The sequence below is a fragment of the Abramis brama genome (genome assembly GCF_963993115.1).
Source record: "Abramis brama genome assembly, chromosome: 25".
Lineage (NCBI taxonomy): Eukaryota > Metazoa > Chordata > Actinopteri > Cypriniformes > Leuciscidae > Abramis > Abramis brama.
The window spans coordinates 7,590,235-7,611,452 of NC_139987.1; the positions used below are offsets into that span (position 1 = coordinate 7,590,235).

The 21,218-nt window shown below is 37.7% G+C and overlaps 1 protein-coding gene across 1 annotated transcript; it reads left to right on the forward strand.

Moving 5' to 3' along the window:
* The first annotated feature begins 175 nt into the window (after positions 1-175).
* Positions 176-19,273, forward strand: dhx29 (DEAH (Asp-Glu-Ala-His) box polypeptide 29). Its single transcript, XM_084103658.1, has 27 exons — positions 176-500; positions 783-856; positions 1,548-1,661; positions 1,758-1,887; positions 1,978-2,117; positions 2,720-2,860; positions 2,943-3,069; positions 3,178-3,333; positions 4,055-4,226; positions 4,312-4,432; positions 4,516-5,118; positions 6,408-6,551; positions 6,633-6,809; positions 6,914-7,054; positions 8,013-8,157; positions 8,349-8,469; positions 9,102-9,186; positions 9,604-9,692; positions 9,781-9,909; positions 12,679-12,753; positions 13,539-13,764; positions 13,975-14,111; positions 14,192-14,282; positions 16,005-16,322; positions 17,708-17,839; positions 18,002-18,098; positions 19,097-19,273. The coding sequence occupies exons 1-27, from the start codon at positions 341-343 to the stop codon at positions 19,150-19,152; spliced, it is 4,101 nt and encodes a 1,366-aa protein (XP_083959784.1). The 5' UTR covers positions 176-340; the 3' UTR covers positions 19,153-19,273.
* Positions 19,274-21,218: the final 1,945 nt, after the last annotated feature.

The following is a 21,218-nucleotide window of genomic DNA, read 5'->3' on the forward strand; positions in this document are numbered from 1 at the left end:
ATAGACTACAACAAATGCCTCTGCAACTTTGAGCATTAATTCTGCCGTCCTTTTAAATTAAGTGTTTTGTCCTGTTTCTCTCTTTCTCTCTCTCTCTCTCTTAGGACGTGTGGAGGCCCTAAATAAATACATATTTAGAAAATAAAGGTTTCCGCTGAACTTTTAATTTGAAAGAAGCTTCTGTAGTTTCAGCCTTCACAGACTCTCATAGAGTTGGCTTAGCTGGATGTGTCAGCACAGTCTTCTTTAGCATTTTCCAGCTATAAAATGTGTGTTTATAGAAATGTTGATCGTTTTGTGTACTGATCGGTAACAGACACTTGAACTGATTATTTTCGCGATGGGTGGGAAGAAGAAGAAGTCGGCAGCGGTTCCCACGAGTGTGTGTGTGCAGCCGGTTGCTGTGAACGCGACCAATGCAGCATCTGAACCCACGGGCAAAAAACACCAGCAGAGACCAAACCATGAGAAATCAGCCTCGAAGGAAAACAAACCCAGAGGTCAGACGTCCTTTTAAAAGCTGCATTGCTTCTAATGTGTGAGGAGTTTGATGCATTAGACATTCACAAGCATTATGTAATTATATGACAATATATGAATCAACATTTTTATGACATTTCTACCTATTTGAATGCAGATGCACTGTGTAGTGTAATAATCAATGAGAGTTATTATACAGTAAGTGTTGCATTGTTTCACTGATTCACGTGATGTTCAGAGCCGGTACAATTTTGACAGTTGTCTGCAAGTGTCTTTAATATTTGTTATTTCTTTTCTTGTAGCTCCCAAAACATATGGTCTTAACACTAATGCACAGACGGACACAAGCAGTGTGGCTGATAAATCTATCCTGAAGGTATGTCATATAGTTCATGTTTATACGTTCATAACATAAAACCTATCCAGTCTAAAAATAACAGTTGTTACGTAACACAACTGACCTGCATAAATGACTTCTGCAGACAAATTAATACATTTGAACACATAAAGTTACTTTCAAAAGTTTGGGTCAGTTATATATTTCAGCAAGGATGCTTTAAATTGATCATAAAATGATAGAAAGACATTTATAATGTTTTATTTTCTATTTCAAAATAAATGCTGTTCTTTTGAACTTTCTATTTATCAAAGAATCCTGAAAAAAAATATATATCACAGTTTCCACAAAACTATGAAGCAGCACAACTGTTTTCAACATTGATAATAATCATAAATGTGTCTTGAGCATCAAATCAGCATATTAGAATGATTTCTGGAGGATCACGTGACACTGAAGACTGGAGTAATGATGCTGAAAATTCAGCTTTGATCACAGGAATAAATTACATTTTAAAATGCATTATAGAGAACAGTTGTTTTAAGCTGTAGTAATATTTCATAATATTACTGTTTTTACTGTATTTCTGATCAAATAAATGCTGCTTTGGGTGAACATATGCATAAAAAAAATCAAAACTTCAATCAAAACTTTTGAAAGTTATTGTACGCATCAATGTCTGTTAGTAGTATTATCAATATTAATATCTGTTTTTCTGCATGTCTCGAAGGTTGTTATCCATCCAGAACTGGAAAGGAAGGTGATCAAGTTGATCAATGATTACAGGCAAGAAAATGCTGATAAAGGACCAATATCTGGAAGAATCACCTCCAAGAAGTTGCTGGTAATTCTTTCCCTTTTTTTCTTTTCTTTTAATTGTAAAAAATAAAGAATATTATTTATTATCTAAGAACATCATCTATCATATATTGTGTGTCAGGATTTGTACACAGCCTTGCAGAAGTTCCAGTTTAAGACGGAGCACATCGAGGAGGCCATGAAGAGCAGCGTGCTGTATGGAGGAGATCTGCACTCGGCGCTCGACTGGCTCTGTCTGAATCTCAGAGACGGTAAAAGCTTCAGATTGCAGTCATAACCTTCATAAACCCATTTTCTGCTCCTCAAACCTAACCCCTTGTTTTGCTTTTCTGTGAATAAAGATGAGCTACCGGAGGGTTTCAGCCAAAAGATGCAAGATGAGAAACAGAAGACTCGTCCTAAGTACCAGCCTCCTAAAGAGGACAAGAAGCAGCTGGTGACGAAAGAAGCCCCCAAAGAGGAGGAGAAACCTAAGGCAAAGGTGTGTTAAAGTGTCATTTTATGATGAATCACTTTTTTCTTTTAAAAGTTCCCCTATTATGCTATTTTAAAGGTTCCTACAATAGGTTTACATGCATCCATGGTCAAAAAAACACTTTAATTTTCTTATAATATACATTGCAGCATCAGCTCTTTTCTCACAGTGTCTGAAACGGTTCGATAAAGTATTCGGTCTCTCCTCCAGAGTCGCGGCCAAAGCTGATTCGAAAGACCCATCTTTTTTGTTTTCAAGTAGCAGGGAATTCACACGGAACCGTCGCAACTCTGCCGCCATTATGTTAAGCCCGCCCACCGACTCTATACACGATGTGATTGGCCTGACTAAAGTTTGGTTCTTCCAGCTCGCAAGCCAACAGAGAGTTGCCAGACGACACTGGCTGCAAAATAAAATTAGCTGCCGCTAGGGTGCGTCTAGATTTCTAGGCTATTTATCATTCACTTTGATCGTTGAAACTGTGCAGACATTTTACATTCACAAACAGCTATATTCCACACTACATGAAACTTAATATCTGAAAAAGCATAATGGGGCACTTTAATCTTTTGAGAGAAAAAGTTCAAAAACATCTTATTTGATGTCAGAGTCCTGTAAAAGAGGGTGGTGGCAGTATGAAGGAGTGGATCCTGCGCTATGCTGAACAATCTGAAGATCAGAGCAGCGAAGAAGATGAAAACACGGATACAAGTGTTTATAACCCAGAGCTGGAGGAGAAGTTTGATCCTGTGAGTTTTACTGAGTCTAGTTTCTATAATATGCCGGAATGACGCCTGCAGCTTCCCATAAAATCCCATGCTCTTCCTGCAGAATGACCGATACCTGCTGCTGAGCGCTCAGCTGTATGATGCCAAGGACATGGCCACAGGATCGAAAGCCAAGAAGGACAAAGCAGGGCAGAGGACGGCACAAGATCGCATCAGAGTCATCCAGCAAGGTCTCTGTGCCGGCAGTGTTCGCTACTTTAGAGTATTTGTTAATTGTCTAGAATGTGAGGAAGGGTTACTATGAATTTGTTTCTTAATAGTGTTTGTTTACATTACAGAAATGAAGTCTTTGGAGTGTCATCCAATGTTTAATTCAGCTATCAAGGTTAAAGACACTCCTAAAGAGGAAAAGAAGCCAGTTACACTCACTGATGGAAAGGAGGAACTCAACTTCAGCCTCTTTGAGCAAGCAGACGCACCAGCAGCAGAAAAAAGTAAGAGTAATACATTTGTTTAACGTATATTTATTTAGTTCAATAGTTTTATTTTTGTTTTGTGGTGGGGTTTTTTGTTTTGTTTTGTTTTGTTTTTGTTTAGTCTATATCGTTTTATTTTATGCTATGTTGTTATTTTATGTTTTTGTTTATGGTATTTTGTTATTTTACATGATTTTTGTTTTATGTTATGTTGTTTTACATTTTATTTTGTTATTTATTGTCATGTTTATTTTACATTTACATCTTTTTATTTTTTATTTATGCTATTGCTTTATTCAGTTTATTTTGTGATATTTTATTTCATGCTGTTCTATGTTTTTGTTATTTATATTTAAATTTATTTTATTTTGTTACTTTATATTGTTGCTATTTCTGTTTGTTATTGTATGCTCGTATGCTGTTTATTTTTTTGTTTTATTTTATGCTGTTTAATTGTTTTCTTTCTTGTTTAATTTTTGTTGTTTTACATTTATTTTGTCATTTTATGTTTGTTATGCTATTATTTATAAATGTATCTTTTATTTTAACTTCATGCTGTTGTTTTATTTTGTTGTTTTGTTTTATGCTATGATGTAAAAAAATGTTTTATTTTTATTTATTTTATTCAATGCTTGTGCTCATGATTTGGTAATGCCTAAGTTCATTGCCAGATATTAATGTCTTTTTTTGCATCTCTGATTATTTTATTTTTTTTGTCTGATCATTGTTGATGCCCTAGCGGAGAAAAAGCAGAAGGAGCCCAAAGACATCCGAAACTTTGACTACACCTCAAGGAGCTGGACTGGCAAGTCTCCTAAACAGTTTTTGATTGATTGGTGCAGGAAAAACCTCCCGAAGAGCCCTCCACCATCCTTCGACAAAATTGCAGTCGGGAGATATTGGAAATGCAAGTAAGTTGTGTTAAAATTGCATCTTTGATTCTGACTGTGTGCTGAATGCAGATTTGACTGTCTGGTTATTTGTCCTTGATGTCAGAGTGCGCATTCATAGGCCTAATGACGTTTTGGAGGTGTGTCCCACTATCCTGACTGAAGACGGCATGCAAGCCCATCACTTAGGAGCCACACTTGCCCTTTATAAACTAGTCAAAGGACAGGTGAGTTTCAAAACAGTTCACATATTAGGCAGATAGATGCTTGCTTTATGTATTTCATTCATTTCATCTTTGATCTCCATTAGTCTGTGCATCAGCTGCTGCCGCCCACCTACCGCGACGTGTGGCTTGAGTGGCGAGATGACGAACAAAAAGAGGAGGAGCAAACCCTCTCCGCCATCAACAAACCACGTGACCAGTTCATCGCACGCCTGCTCACTCGCCTCAAACAGCAGCAGGCCCTCCAACTGCAGTCCGAGCCCCAGGAAAGTCTCCAGGACGCTGAACCGGAAGACTCCTGGGAGAACCTGGACGTGCAGGAGGACCACGAGCCCCAGCACGGAGGAGGCCTGATGGTGGAGGAGGCGTCCCGCAGGCTGTTCCTCAAACTGCGAGGCTCTCCTGTGGCGCACAGGCTGCTGGCTGAGAGAGAGCAGCTGCCTGTTTTCCAGCACCGTGAGAAGGTGCTAGAGGCTCTCCGGCGCCACCGCGTGCTGGTGATCGCTGGGGAAACGGGAAGCGGGAAGAGCACACAGATTCCTCAGTTCATCCTGGAGGAGCTCCTGGCCGCTGGGGAGGCCGCGCAGCCGTGCAATGTGGTGGTGACGCAACCCAGAAGGATTTCAGCCACGAGTCTGGCCAGCAGGGTGTCGCAGGAGCTGGGGAGTGAGGACGGACCGGGAGGCAAGGTTAGATCTCTGGAAGATGCTTTATAAAACTGTGTCTGTGGAAATACCTTGCTTTTAATGTTCATCTCTAATAAGTCAGGTGGTATGTGATAGGAATCAAACATTTGGGCCAGTAACCTTAAAAGTTGTAGGTTCAAACACCACAAGAGACAGTCCTTGAGCTACTGCCTTTTAAGGCTCAACAATAAGTAGTTTTATTTATTGTCCCTCAGGTGAAAATAATATATATGAAGTATATGTGTATATACCTTCTATATATAATAACTGTTATAGAAATATTTTGATAAGTATTAATAATATAAATTTTGACACAAATTAATAAGTACATAAGTATACTTTTATTAAATGGGTCAATGGCAATGCTCATTTTTTTTAAGTTAATTCAGAAATATATTTAAAATGAATACACCTCTTTTATGATTTGCATGTTTTTCATTTCTGAATTAAAATTCATTTTGATATTTTTTTAGGGTGTGGTGAGAATTAAATTCTTGAAAATAAAACTTTTAGTATTTTATTTTTTTAATTATTAATTCTTTTTTATTGTTTCTTCGTATTATTTTACCACTTAAAACCATTTAAAATTTATAAAATTAATGTGTGAAAAACATTTGTCCACCAAATAAATGTCTTGTAGTGCAACTAACAGGAAAAAAACAGAAAATGTCATGTTAAGCCACTCCCCAAAAACATATTTTTAAACAAATCATTACATTTGTAAAAAAAAAAGAAAAGAAGACTTTATACAAATTTAAAATGTATAAAACGTTTGTCCGTCAAATTGAGTCATGTGGTGCAACCAACAACAACAAAAAAACGACATAAAACCGGAAATATCATAGAGAAGGACCCCGCATGACTGTTTGTCAAGGTCAATATGTCTCTAAAAATATCAGTTCATTTGACTTTTTTTTTTTTTTTTTTGTAAGATGTCATGTGATGTGCGGCCCAAAAACTTGATATTCATGAATTAATAGTTTATGATATTTGGAAATAAAAATACATTTTACCATAAATATATATATATATATATATATATATATATATATATATATATATATATATTTTGAAAACATGATTAAGATGCACTTACATGTATTCAAAGTGTAAGGAAACACCACATGATTTAAAAAATAATTTTCCTAAAAATCGTCTAAAAGGTTTTCAAACCCATATCTAAGAACTTGATACTTGCAAAATGTGCAAAATAAGTCCAAAGAACTCCAGTAAAGGTGTCGTACGGGTAGTTGATGGCAAAGTAACAATATTGTGGAATATTTGCATTACAGAATTCACTGTGTGGATACCAGATCCGTATGGAGAACCGCTCTGGTGACGCCACACGACTGCTGTACTGCACCACTGGAGTTCTGCTGCGCAAACTACAGCAGGACCAGCTCCTCAGCTCCCTCACTCACATCATCGTGGACGAGGTCTGGCTCGCACACATCTGGGGATATACCCTCACTTAGGGCTGGACCATGTAACCCAAAAATTATGTCTCAATATTTTAGGTGCACGAGCGCAGCGTACAGTCAGATTTCCTCCTCACGATACTGAAAGATGTGGTTCATAAGCGTGCAGATCTGCGTTTGATCCTGATGAGCGCTACAGTCGACTGTCAGAAGTTTGCCAACTACTTCAACCGCTGTCCTGTGGTCACCATACCTGGCAGAACTTTCCCTGTGGAGGCAAGATTATATACATCTAAATAAATATCAACAAATACTGTATATTTACATGATGGTTTATTTATTTTGAAATAAAAAAATCCTAAAAACTGGTGGTACTGTAGGTGTTTCACCTGGAGGATATCGTGGAGGAGACGGGATATGTTCTGGAGCAGGACTCGGAGTACAGTCAGAAGTTTGTGGAGGAGGAAGACGAGGTCAGCATCAGTATCGCGCAGAAAGGAGGAAAGACTATTCAGCACCAGGTGAGACAGAAATCCACATTTCTTTTTTCAACAGAAGAATTTCATCAGTCCAAGATTAATGCTGCGTCCCCATTCGCATATTATTTGTCCTAAATAGTGTTCGAAATTAGAGTTCTCCTTGCTTTGCTCCATAAAAAGTAACTTAATTTATTACATACAATGAAATATATATTAATAAATTAAATGCAAATTTCTGTAGGTGGCATTTTAAAGATGATTAATATCATCAAATGTTTTTAGAAATAACATAGATTGAAACATATAATGGGTAATCCATACAGATTTTCTTTTATTATTTTTTATTAATTAAAGGGTTAGTTTACCCAAAAATGAAAATTCTGTCATTAATTACTCACCCTCATGTCTTTTCAAACACGTAGGACTTTCGTTCATCTTAGGAACACAAATGAAGATCTTTTTAATGAAATCTGAGATTTCTGTCCCTCCATTCGCAGTCTATGCAACTAACACTGACGCTTTAAAAAGTTCATAAAGAGATCAGTATGAAGGTAATATGATGCCATAAAGAATCGCATGTGCAGGGTAAGATTTGTGAAAGTGTACATAATATTGCAAGCGTAAATAAAATTTGCATATGCAAGAAAAACATTTAAAGGTGTAAATCGCCTTTCAAGTGTAAGAAAAAAATATTTGCAGCATTTTACTGTTATTCGTAAGTGTAATTCATGTATTGTGAAACTGCAGCTTCATGCTAACGCATAATAAATATGATCTGTATTGTTTCCGCGCTTACACTTTTGGCACGTTTTTTTCCGCACAAATACGGCCAAAATCACTACAAGCCTGTGAACAGCAATTTGCAAGCGAAAACAACAGAGTCAGGAACTGCAAATCATGGACCCGGTCCATTATTTTCTTAGGTTAGTTAGCATGCGTGAGGCTATTCTGTGGCGTGTCATTGCAGGCATATATTATTTTGTTCTTATATTCTCTTCAGGAGCTGATTGTGAGGGACTCTGGTTCAGGCTGGGATCTGGGCCCTGAGCTGGATCACTTCAGCAGCCGGACACGACACGTCCTGCAGTACATGAATCCCAACAAGATAAATATGGATCTGATATTAGACCTGCTGGCGTACCTTGGTAAGATAACAACACACATACTGTATACATAGTCAGTAGTTATAGTGACTGAACATGCACCTTATTAGAATACTTTATTATTAGTAGTGTTTGCTAATGGAAGCAACACTCGCAGTTTCCTTAAAGACTGTAAAAATCTACTCGTTAAAGGTTTTATGAATAAATGGAGTACCTCTGGTTCTTTTCCTAAGATAAATCACCTCAGTTTCGTGATGTGGATGGTGCGGTTCTGGTCTTCCTCCCAGGCCTGGCTCATATTCAACAGCTGCATGATCTACTGACCACTGACAAGAGGTTCAGCTCAAAGAACAGGTAACTCCAGCCTAAATTTGGGGCTTCATAGAAACAGGAACTAAACAGAGCGTTACTGACAGACTGAGAAGAGAGGTGCTGCAACCATGTAAAATATGGGAAAAATAATTTTTTTTGAACATTCAAGCATGAAAACCTGTTCTAGTAGAGCCCAAAACCAAAATCAAGACTTTGTAAAGGGGCATAAAATGATTTGTGTACCGTTCAAAAGTTTGGAATAATTAGGTTTTTTAATGTTTTATTGTATTTATTAAGCCTCTTATTGTCACCTAATCAAAATACAGTAATAACAGTAATATTGTGAAATATGATTACAATTTAAAATAACTGTTTTCTTTTTTAATGTATTTAAAAATGTCATTTAATTCCTGTGATCAAAGCAAAATTTTCAGCATTATTAATAATTTTTAGTGTCACATGATCCTTCAGAAATCATTCTAATATGCTAATATAAAGACCTTGCATTAAATTTTCTCAGAAATAAGGCAATCTTGCCATGCTCCATAAGTAACTTAATTTAATAAATACAATGAAATATATAATTAAATACAAATTTCTGTAGATGGCATTTTTTTTCAAATGTTATTTTATTTATTTTGTAATATGTTTATGTTGTGTTTGTTAACATATAGATACAAGCTAGTCGCCCTCCACTCCTCACTGTCGTCTCAGGACCAGTCTTCTGCGTTCACAGTGCCCCCTCCTGGAGTGAGAAAGGTCAGAAGAGCATATTATATATACACATTTTCACATGACATCACAGCCCACCTGCAGGGCAAAACAAGGCTTTCCTCCATTCCCGCCAAGTACTAAAGTAGTAAGACAGTGGTATTAAAACACCAAATTCAGTATACACATCATTGATGATGCATACTACGTACAGGAAAGCAGATGAACCCGGAATATAAACACAATGCGCAGTTTAGCATAAATTGTTTTTCAAAGAAACATTGAACCATTTAGCATTAGTGATTGAAATAGTGCAGTACATGGATCACAAGTTCCCCAAACGTTTTCCTCTTTTAAGCTGCAGTTCTTTGGACGTTTTGCCCTCCAGGTCTCATGACGGAAAAACTATGAATTACTGTTTCTGCAGTGCATAGTATGTATACACCATCTTCATTTCTCTTTAAGATTGTTCTGTCCACAAACATCGCTGAGACTGGCGTCACCATTCCTGATGTGGTCTTTGTCATTGACACAGGAAAAACAAAAGAAAATCGGTGAGACGGGGCAGAAAATATCTGATATTAACTGTCTATGATGGAATGGGTTTGAATGTTAGCGGCTGTCTTCTGTTTCTGGTTTCAGGTATCATGAAAGCAGCCAGATGAGCTCTCTGGTGGAGACGTTTGTGAGTAAAGCAAGCGCCCTCCAGAGGCAGGGGAGGGCAGGACGTGTTCGAGAGGGCTACTGTTTCCGCCTTTATCCTAAATTCAGGTACAATGATAGACTTTTCTTCCTGATTGTGACGTATATCCGAGAGAAACAGGTTCTGGAACAAGAATAAATGTAGGGCAGGACTTGATTTTGTCTATAGGGAATTGATTGGATGGTTGTGGTTTGCTATTGGTGGATCTTATTTGAGTGACAGGTTATTGCCCCGCCCTCCTGCCAGTAAACACATCATTAGAGAAAAGAAGAGATAAGCTGCAAGAGCAGTTATCACTTTGGAAGGAAGTCACAAGGAAGTCACTTTGATTAAAAATCACGAGAGCACATGAATTTAAATGATGTACACGGATAAATCCTTTATAATAAATACAGGAATTTTACATAAAAAAACAAGAATTGTCCATTTAGATTTTTTCGTGACTTTAAAGATTGTGGCACATACAGTACTAACCTTCCATCAGAGAATCAGTGACCTGTTTTGGTTGGCAATATCATATTTTATATGATATTTTTGCATCGCATGAGAAGTAAATTTACATGACAATTTAGTTATTGATGAAAAAAATGTATTGCAATTTGGTGGACAGAAACCTGAAAGAGTGCAAAAACAGCTTCACATTATTCAATACTTGAAACGGAAGACTCAAAACAGTAAAACTAATATTATAAAATGAATAGATCTCATTTTATATACGGTAAATATATATAAAAAATTATATATATATATATATATATATATATATATATATATATATATATATATATATATATATATATATATATATATATATATATATAAAAAAATTATATATATATATATATATATATATATATATATGTGTGTGTGTATATATATGAAGAGTTCAGATGCAAAAGCCTCTAAGTGCCATCTGAAATTTTCTTCTAGATTGATCATTTTTATCAAGCTCGTATAATTTTTATCAAGCTCGTATATTTAAGTTCAGTAATTTCACTTAAATGACAATTAATGGGTAATTTTCATTGCCATTTAAGTGAATTTACTGAACTTATACAGTGAGGAAAATAAGTATTTGAACACCCTGCTATTTTGCAAGTTCTCCCACTTGGAAATCATGGAGGGGTCTGAAATTGTCATCGTAGGTGCATGTCCACTGTGAGAGACAATCTAAAAAAAAAAATCCAGTAATCACAATATATGATTTTTTAACTATTTATTTGTATGATACAGCTGCAAATAAGTATTTGAACACCTGAGAAAATCAATGTTAATATTTGGTACAGTAGCCTTTGTTTGCAATTACAGAGGTCAAACGTTTCCTGTAGTTTTTCACCAGGTTTGCACACACTGCAGGAGGGATTTTGGCCCACTCCTCCACACAGATCTTCTCTAGAACAGTCAGGTTTCTGGGCTGTCGCTGAGAAACACGGAGTTTGAGCTCCCTCCAAAGATTCTCTATTGGGTTTAGGTCTGGAGACTGGCTAGGCCACGCCAGAACCTTGATATGCTTCTTACAGAGCCACTCCTTGGTTATCCTGGCTGTGTGCTTCGGGTCATTGTCATGTTGGAAGACCCAGCCTCGACCCATCTTCAATGCTCTAACTGAGGGAAGGAGGTTGTTCCCCAAAATCTCGCAATACATGGCCCCGGTCATCCTCTCCTTAATACAGTGCAGTCGCCCTGTCCCATGTGCAGAAAAACACCCCCAAAGCATGATGCTACCACCCTCATGCTTCACAGTAGGGATGGTGTTCTTGGGATGGTACTCATCATTCTTCTTCCTCCAAACACGTTTAGTGGAATTATGACCAAAAAGTTCTATTTTGGTCTCATCTGACCACATGACTTTCTCCCATGACTCCTCTGGATCATCCAAATGGTCATTGGCAAACTTAAGACGGGCCTTGACATGTGCTGGTTTAAGCAGGGGAACCTTCCGTGCCATGCATGATTTCAAACCATGACGTCTTAGTGTATTACCAACAGTAACCTTGGAAACGGTGGTCCCAGCTCTTTTCAGGTCATTGACCAGCTCCTCCCGTGTAGTTCTGGGCTGATTTCTCACCTTTCTTAGGATCATTGAGACCCCACGAGGTGAGATCTTGCATGGAGCCCCAGTCCGAGGGAGATTGACAGTCATGTTTAGCTTCTTCCATTTTCTAATGATTGCTCCAACAGTGGAACGTTTTTCACCAAGCTGCTTGGCAATTTCCCCGTAGCCCTTTCCAGCCTTGTGGAGGTGTACAATTTTGTCTCTAGTGTCTTTGGACAGCTCTTTGGTCTTGGCCATGTTAGTAGTTGGATTCTTACTGATTGTATGGGGTGGACAGGTGTCTTTATGCAGCTAACGACCTCAAACAGGTGCATCTAATTTAGGATAATAAATGGAGTGGAGGTGGACATTTTAAAGGCAGACTAACAGGTCTTTGAGGGTCAGAATTCTAGCTGATAGACAGGTGTTCAAATACTTATTTGCAGCTGTATCATACAAATAAATAGTTAAAAAATCATATATTGTGATTTCTGGATTTTTTTTTTTAGATTATGTCTCTCACAGTGGACGTGCACTTACGATGACAATTTCAGACCCCTCCATGATTTCTAAGTGGGAGAACTTGCAAAATAGCAGGGTGTTCAAATACTTATTTTCCTCACTGTATATACAAGCTTGATAAAAATGATCATTCTAGAAGAAAATTTCAGATGGCACTAAGAGGCTTTTGCATCTGAACTCTTTATATATATATATATATATATATATATATATATATATATATATATATATATATATATATATATACGTCATTCTCATGTTCTTTGTTTTCCCACAACAGATTTGAGAGCTTCATTGCCTACTCCATCCCTGAGATTCTCAGAGTGCCTTTGGAGGAGCTTTGCCTTCATATTATGTTAAGTACCATGTTTTTATCTTTAATCTACTCTACCATTCAAAAGTTTGTTTTCGGTAAGATATTTTAATGTTTTTGAAAGAAAACATATTTAATGCTTGCCAAGGCTGCTTTTATTTACTCAAGAATACAGTAAAGCTACATTATTGTGAAATATTACTACTATCTAAAATGACTGTTTTCTATAATATATTTTGAAATGCAATTTATTCCTGTGATCAAAGCTGAATTTTCAGCATTATTACTCCAGTCTTCAGTGTCACATGATCCTTCAGAAATCAGTCGAACATGCTGATTTGATGCTCAGTTACACTTTATTTTGATGCTCCCCTTTAGACATTCTGTTGACTATAAGTAATGTTGCACCTTCATGTCTACTAACTCTCATTAGAGTATTAGTTGAGTATTAATAGACGGTTAGGGTTAGTAGAAGTTTACACGTAGTTGCAAAGTAACAGTACTTATAGTCAATAGAATATCTAAAATTTTTTAATTATCTGTGTTAACAGATAATAAGCAGAGAGTCTATTAATACTCTAATGACTGGTAGTTGACATGTAGTTGCAAAGTTACTAAAGTGGTTCATGGAAATAAAGTTACCAACTTTTCTTATTATTATCAGTGTTGACGACAGTTGTGCTCCTTAATATTTTTTGTGGAAACTGTGATACATTTTAGGGATTAATGTCTTTCAAAAAAGTCTTACTGACCCCAAACCTTAGAAATCATAAAGCCTCTTTTTAAATAGCACTGAATTCTGAAACCTATTTCTGTTCGTGTTTACAGAAGTGTGATTATGGCTCTCCAGAGGATTTCCTGTGTCGAGCTCTTGATGCCCCTCAGCCGCAGGCCGTGTGTAATGCTGTCAGCCTTCTGAGGAAGATCAACGCCTGTCAGCAAGATAGCCACTCCCTAACACCGCTCGGCCATCACTTGGCTGCACTTCCAGTCAATGTCAAGATTGGCAAAATGCTCATCTTTGGTGCTATCTTTGGCTGCCTGGAACCCATTGTGAGTGTTTCAGCGTGTTATTAATTTCTAACAAACAAACAAAAAAAGAAAATTCTGTCATATTCGCTCCTAACCTATATGACTTTCATTCTTTTGTGGAACTTTAGTGTGCTTTACCTGTTTTTATCCATACAATGAAAGTCAATGGGGTCCAAAACAACACTGAGAAATTCATAATGTTACATAATGTTACATACGTTTATTTTTCAGGCCACCATTGCAGCGGCCATGTCTGAGAAGTCCCCGTTTGCTACTCCTATGAGCAGGAAGGAGGAGGCCAACCTGGCCAAAGCTGCTCTAGCAGTCGTAAACTCAGATCACATGACCATCTACAATGCTTACCTTGGGTAATCACTCTTGTTCAACAAAACAGTACTGAAACAAAGGAAGTGAAATCATTGTAATGAAGTTAGTGTTATATTGACAGGTGGAAGAGTTCACGGGGCGAGGGGACGCGTGCTGAGATGGCCTACTGCAGGAGACACTTCCTGAATCGCACCGCCCTCATGACGATTGAGGTGATGTCCTCTCACAGCTACGAACGCACTTGCTGATTCATTTGCTGCGTCATGATAATTAACAAATGTACCTCTGATCTGCTAGAACTTGCGATGGTTGATCTGCGTGCGTGCAAAATAGACTTTGAAATGTTTCTTTTAAGGTATAAAAAGAAGTATTTAAAAATCTAGTTTAAAACACTAGTGTTAGGCTTTTAAAAATGTATTCTTTGCATTCTTGTTGGTTTCGTACATTTTGTTCATACATCATTTCATATCGCTGTTTATTTTAGATTAATGTCTCTGTGGTGTAACCATCCAGTGATATTTTAGTATTATTAATATATTATTAAAGTATGAATTAATATTTTGAACTAGCCTTTATTTTTATATTTAATTTAACTGCTTTTGTTATTTTTATTAGTTCTTTTTTATATTTCGGTAACACTATTCATTTGTTAATATTAGTTAACCGCATTATTTAACATGAACTAACAATGAGCATTTATTAATCTTAGTTAAGGTTAATTTCAACATTTACTAATACATTATTAAAATCTAAATTTGTATCTGTAAATGTAATTTAATGTACAATTAATTTAATTAAAAAGTTTTTCCTTTGCGTTTTTCGCGTACAGATGATAACGTTGTCAAAACGATCCCCGTTCACACGGATCTGCGAAAACGACTAAAAACGCTGTATTATTCATGCCAGGCCAGTAGATGGCGATGTAACTTTGTAAAGAAACACTACGCGCCTATAGACTGAACACGTTCTTGTGGTGAACAAGCTATTTTTAAACAATATCATGAATCTCAACATTTTTGAATCACGAATATAATGAAGTTTACTGAAGTTAGTCCAGTTGACACTTTTTTGGTCTACAGAGGCCATAAGGGTTTACAGGAGTCCCTGTCTGTGATTTATTATTTCCCGTTTTGTGGTTTTCAGTCACATGATAACAAAATGGCTCCCTGCATGTTGGGTACACAACACTTTTTTTGTTTTTCATTTGTTGCAAAACGTTTTTCAAAAACTAATAATAGAAAAAAAAAAAAGACTTTTTTCAGAATCTCTAGATAGTTCCACCTCCTTGTCTTTTTCTTTTTTTCTTTTTTTACTTTAAGGCCCTGTTGGCATTAAGATATGTTTTGGTCGATCGGATTACAAGTGGACGACGCTAAATACAGGTGTAAACAGGGTGTAAAACGTTTTGAGCCACTTCCAGGGGTAGTCGAAAACACATTAGTCCGGATTGCTTTCATAGTGTAAACTCTCATGTGGTCGAATGTGTTTCGAACGGCCACAAAAGCTGCTGCTCTACGTATGTTTTTCCCATTATCTCCGGGCGCGGAGAATTACTTATTTCATTAGATCGAAAAGATCTGAAAAAAAACCCCCACCCATTTACCCACCCATAGACCCTCCCCTCAAATAAATCAGGACAGAAGTGGTTGAAAGTGGACAAAAGAGACAGATTAAAATACTAGGTGTAAACGGGTATGTCTCCCTCGTCTACTAGTGATCAGATCGACCAAAACGCACCTTAATACCAGGTGTAAACAGGGCCTCTATCACAAAAATTTAAGTCACAAAAATATAAAAATGTATGGAATGAATTTATAAATTCAGAAATTGAGGTGTATTCACCTAAATGTATGAATTTTGAGTGTGTTTTTGAATAACTAGAGGCAATACATTAAACTAACTTTTAACTATTTAGTGTTGAACTTCCTCCTCAGGATGTGAAGAAGGAGCTCATTAGGATGGTGGAGCAGGCCGGTTTCACAGCTTCCAAACCCAGCCGGACTCCTCGCTCTCGACCCAGCGCCGAACCCAAAGCCCTCGGCTCGCTCTCCAAGCAGGACGTCTCTGTTCTCAATGCCGTGCTGACGGCGGGTCTGTATGACAGCGTGGGCCGTATCCTCTACACCCCCTCTGTGGACGTTCAGGATCGGGTGGTGTGTGTGGTCGAGACGGCTCAGGGGAAGGCCCATGTTCACCCCTCCTCCGTCAACCGCTTCCTGCAGACCCACGGTTGGCTGCTCTTCCAGGAAAAGGTGTGTTGGGGTTAGCTTTAATATATGACTGTGGCATTTTGTGTTTGTTTTTTTAATCCATCCCATGTTAGTCACATTCTAGTACATGTCTTACTCTGTGGAAGCGTTTTATTATTTGGCAATCGAATTTATGGGTGAAGCAAGCATTACTATTAGTAGTGCTTTTTTTAACTAATGTGAACAAACCGCTAACCCACAATACTACACTTCTGATTCGTCCCACACAATTTGTGCTACAGAGATGGGTCGATCATGTGCTCTTTTTTGGTCTATCTATTCATTTAAATGAAAATACATTAAAAATGCTACTCATACACTACTGTTTAAAGGTTTTGGGTCAGTTTTTGAAAGAAGTCTCTTATGCTCACCAAAGCTGCATTTATTTAATCAAAAATACAGTAAAAATAGTATTATTGCTAAATATTATTACAATTTAAAATAAATTTTCTATTGTAATATATTTTAAATTGTAATTTATTCCTGTGATGAAAAGTTTAATTTTCAGCGTCATTACTCCAGTCTTCAGTGTCACATGGTCCTCCAGAAATCATTCTAATATGATGATTTGAAACATGTATTATTATTATCAATGTTGAAAGCAGCTGTGGTGCTTCATATTTTTGTGGAAACCGAGATACATTTTTTTTCAGGATTCTTTGATGAATAGAAAGATAAAAAGAGAAGCGTTTATTTAAAAAAAAAAAAAAATCTTTTGTAACATTATAAATGAATAAAAACATCAATTTCCCCCCCAAAGAAATCTTAGACCCCAAACTTTTGTACAATAGTCACAAGTAGACATGAATTCACTTCTTCTATGATGGACATGTTTTTAATTTCTGTATTAAAATTCATTTTAATCATTTTGACATTTGTTAAGGTAAGGTAAAAAAAAAAAAAAAGACAACGAAAGAAAGGAAATGTTTGAAAAGAAAACCTTACATAAATATTTTACTAAAATTATGTAATTGGATTGCTATATTATATTTTAATAAAATTGCTTATTAATATTTGCAAAAACATCCTCAAAATCATGTGGTGTGACCAACATGCTGGAAAAAAAGATACTTATTTTATAACAAGATGGTGCGGCGACTCAAAAACAATTATATTTATGGTAATAAAGGTGTAATAAATACTTTTACCTTGACATTTTTATTTTAAAACATTTTGGAAATAAAAATGAAGGTGTTTTCTGAAACATTTCTTTAAAAAGTTTTTTAAAACCATATGGAAACCAACATAAAAACAGATTTCAAAGAACTTTTCACCTGCTTTTCCTTACTTTTTAAATGACTTCCTTTTCATCATTATGGACACTCTTATATGTCATTGACCCTTATCATTTGTTTATTTGAACCACTATTTTCTCATTTTGCCTACAGGTGAAATACTCTAAGGTGTTTCTAAGAGACACTACGTTGATCTGTCCTTTATCATTGCTGCTGTTTGGAGGTGATATTGATGTGCAACACAGGGAGAGGCTTATCTCTCTGGATGGATGGATCCACTTCCAGGTCAGGGAAAGGTTTTGCATGCATGTCCTGTTTCATTGGTTATCCATGCTTGGCTGGTTACCTGCTTTGCATTGATCACCTCATTGGCAGGAGCACTGAGGCATCACAAAATGGTTTGTCAAACTGTGAGATAACTCTATTATCTGTTTCAATTCCCATCAGGCTCCAGTCAGAATTGGCGTGATCTTCAAACACCTTCGCAAGCTGATGGACTCTCTCCTGGAGAGGAAATTGGCCAACCCTAAAATGAATTTGGAAGGTAACTTTAACCGTACAAGTAACAGTGCCCGGTTGCATAAAGCACCTTAAGTTTTTCCCTTAAGTATGATACTTAAGGGGCGATTTCCCCTTACCTAAGAGAATAACTTAAGGGTGTTGCATATAATTTCTTAAACGGTTCTCTTAGGTAAGGGAAACATTTAAGTGTTTCACGACAGCGATCCTGGATTCACGTTATAAAAGTCTGTTGTTGCCATAGATACGCAAAACACTAACACTAACACTTTCGAAGTTTCATCAAATAAAGTAGGCTAGGATATCGGAATGGATAAAGAAAACAAAAAAAGAAAGCCTAATTGGACAGAGGAGGAGAAATGCATTCTTCTTGACGAATATGGTAAAAGAAAAACAATTTTTGACCGTTGCGTTTAAATGACGGGAAAGAGCCCCCGCAACCCGGTGAACCACTCTGCTGACAGACGATTTATGCACGTGGAAAACATCTCCCACTAATATTGCGCGTCGATCAAATCGGTATTCCTGCAACAATTTTTTTATCGCTAAGATGGTCCAAAGGGTTCTCCCTATCCCTAAAAATTATTCTTGGCACATAATGATCTTCAGCTGGTTTCATAAATTCAGCCATGTCGTCTTATTTTTGTCCGCGTTACTCTTAAGGTTACGATTTCCAAACCTTAAGTTGTACTTAGAGAAATAACCGTTAAGGGGTTTTATGCAACACTTTTTAAGGGATTACTTAAGTGAAAAAACAGCGTTTAAGGGAAATTCTAAGTGTTTATGACGTTTCACTTAAAAAACCCCTTAAGTAACACTTAAGGGTTTTTTTCTGCAACACCCTTAGGTTTAAGGGAAACATAAGGGAGAACTTAAGGGAAAATTACACTTAAGGTGCTTTATGCAACCGGGCACTGGTTATTAAATGAATGAATCATTATATTTATAGTCAGTCAGTATATTTATACGCATACCTTTTCGTCTTTGTGTTGTGAGCGTGTATCTCATTTTTATCCTCTTCAGATGAGAAGACCATACAGATCATCACAGAACTGATCAAGTCAGAAAACATGCCCTGAGGAAGTGCCTGTTTGTATTCAACTATGAATTGACTATGAATTAAATGCTGACAAACCTCCCCGAGGGGTGAGACTGTAAATTATATTGCCAAACTATAAAAATATTTTAAGACAAACAAAATGTTTGTGGTATTCTTCAAATCCATTACCATAATAGACTGACAGGGTTGTGTTTTTACTAAAAGCCTGTAGGAATGCAGATGAACAATTTTGTGGTGATAATGTTATTGTTTTGTTACTGATATACGTGAATGCAATATCAAGTTATGTAAAGTGGTTAAGATTCATGTCTCAAGTCTGACCATAGTTATCATAAATAATAGACATTAAAGGTTAACTTGGGTAATGTTACTGACACAGTGGACTGAGAAAAACCTTCACGTTCCCCTGAGAAACTTTGCGTTCGCTAGCAAAACCTTTACGTTCCCCCTAGAACCTTCATGTTCCCCTGAGAAACTTTGCGTTCGCTAGCAAAACCTTTACGTTCCCCTGAGAAATTTTGCGTTCGCTAGCAAAACCTTTACGTTCCCCCTAGAACCTTCACGTTCCCCTGAGAAACTTTGCGTTCGCTAGCAAAACCTTTACATTCCCCCTAGAAACTTTTGCGTTCGCTAGCAAAACCTTTGCGTTCCCCCTAGAAACTTTTGCGTTCGCTAGCAAAACCTTTGCGTTCCCCCTAGAAACTTTTGCGTTCGCTGGCAAAACCTTTACGTTCCCCCGAGAAACTTTGCGTTCACTGGCAAAACCTTTACGTTCCCCCGAGAAACTTTGCGTTCATTGGCAAAACCTTTACGTTCCCCCGAGAAACTTTGCGTTCGCTGGCAAAACCTTTACGTTCCCCCTAGAAACTTTGCGTTCGCTGGCAAAACCTTTACGTTCCCCCGAGAAACTTTGCGTTCATTGGCAAAACCTTTACGTTCCCCCTAGAAACTTTGCGTTCGCTGGCAAAACCTTTGCGTTCCCCCTAGAAACTTTGCGTTCGCTAGCGTTCCCCCTAGAAACTTTTGCGTTTGCTAGCAAAACCTTTGCGTTCCCCCTAGAAACTTTGCGTTCGCTGGCAAAACCTTTACGTTCCCCCGAGAAACTTTTGCGTTCGCTGGCAAAACATTTGCGTTCCCCCTAGAACCTTTACGTTCCCCCGAGAAACTTTTCGTTCGCTGGCAAAACCTCTACGTTCCCCCAGAACCTTTAAGTTCCCCCGAGAATCTTTGCGTTCGCTGGCAAAACCTTTACGTTCCCCCTAGAACCTTTACGTTCCCCCGAGAAACTCGCTGGCAAAACATTTGCGTTCACTGGCAAAACGTTTGTGTTCCCCCAAGAAACCTTAGCGTTCGCTGGCAAAACCTTGCGTTCCCCCGAGAAACTTTGCGTTCGCTGGCAAAACCTTTGCGTTCCCCCAAGAAACCTTAGCGTTCGCTGGCAAAACCTTTGCGTTCCCCCGAGAAACTTTGCGTTCGCTGGCAAAACCTTTGCGTTCCCCCTAGAACCTTTGCGTTCCCTCGAGAAATTTTTGCGTTCGCTGGCAAAACATTTGCGTTCCCCCTAGAACCTTTACGTTCCCCCGAGAAACTTTGCGTTCGCTGGCAAAACCTTTACGTTCCCCCTAGAAACTTTTGAGTTCGCTGGCAAAACCTTTATGTTCCCCCTAGAAACTTTTGAGTTCGCTGGCAAAACCTTTACGTTCCCCCTAGAAACTTTGCGTTCGCTGGCAAAACCTTTACGTTCCCCCTAGAAACTTTGCGTTCGCTGGCAAAACCTTTACGTTCCCCCTAGAAACTTTGCGTTCCCCCGAGAAACTTTTGCGTTCGCTGGCAAAACATTTGCGTTCCCCCTAGAACCTTTACGTTCCCCCGAGAAACTTTGCGTTCGCTGGCAAAACCTTTACGTTCCTCCGAGAAACTTTGCGTTCGCTCGCAAAACCTTTATGTTCCTCCGAGAAACTTTGCGTTCGCTGGCAAAACCTTTACGTTCCTCCGAGAAACTTTGCGTTCACTAGCAAAACCTTTACGTACCCCCGAGAAACTTTTGCGTTCCCCCTAGAACCTTTACGTTCCCCTGAGAAACTT

Coding starts and splice junctions, on each gene's coding strand:
- dhx29 (XM_084103658.1), top strand. CDS start 341: ATGGGTGGGAAGAAGAAGAAGTCGGCAGCGGTTCCCACGAGTGTGTGT. Junction 1,888..1,977: donor CTGTCTGAATCTCAGAGACG/GTAAAAGCTTCA, acceptor CTGTGAATAAAG/ATGAGCTACCGGAGGGTTTC. Junction 12,754..13,538: donor GAGCTTTGCCTTCATATTAT/GTTAAGTACCAT, acceptor TTCGTGTTTACA/GAAGTGTGATTATGGCTCTC.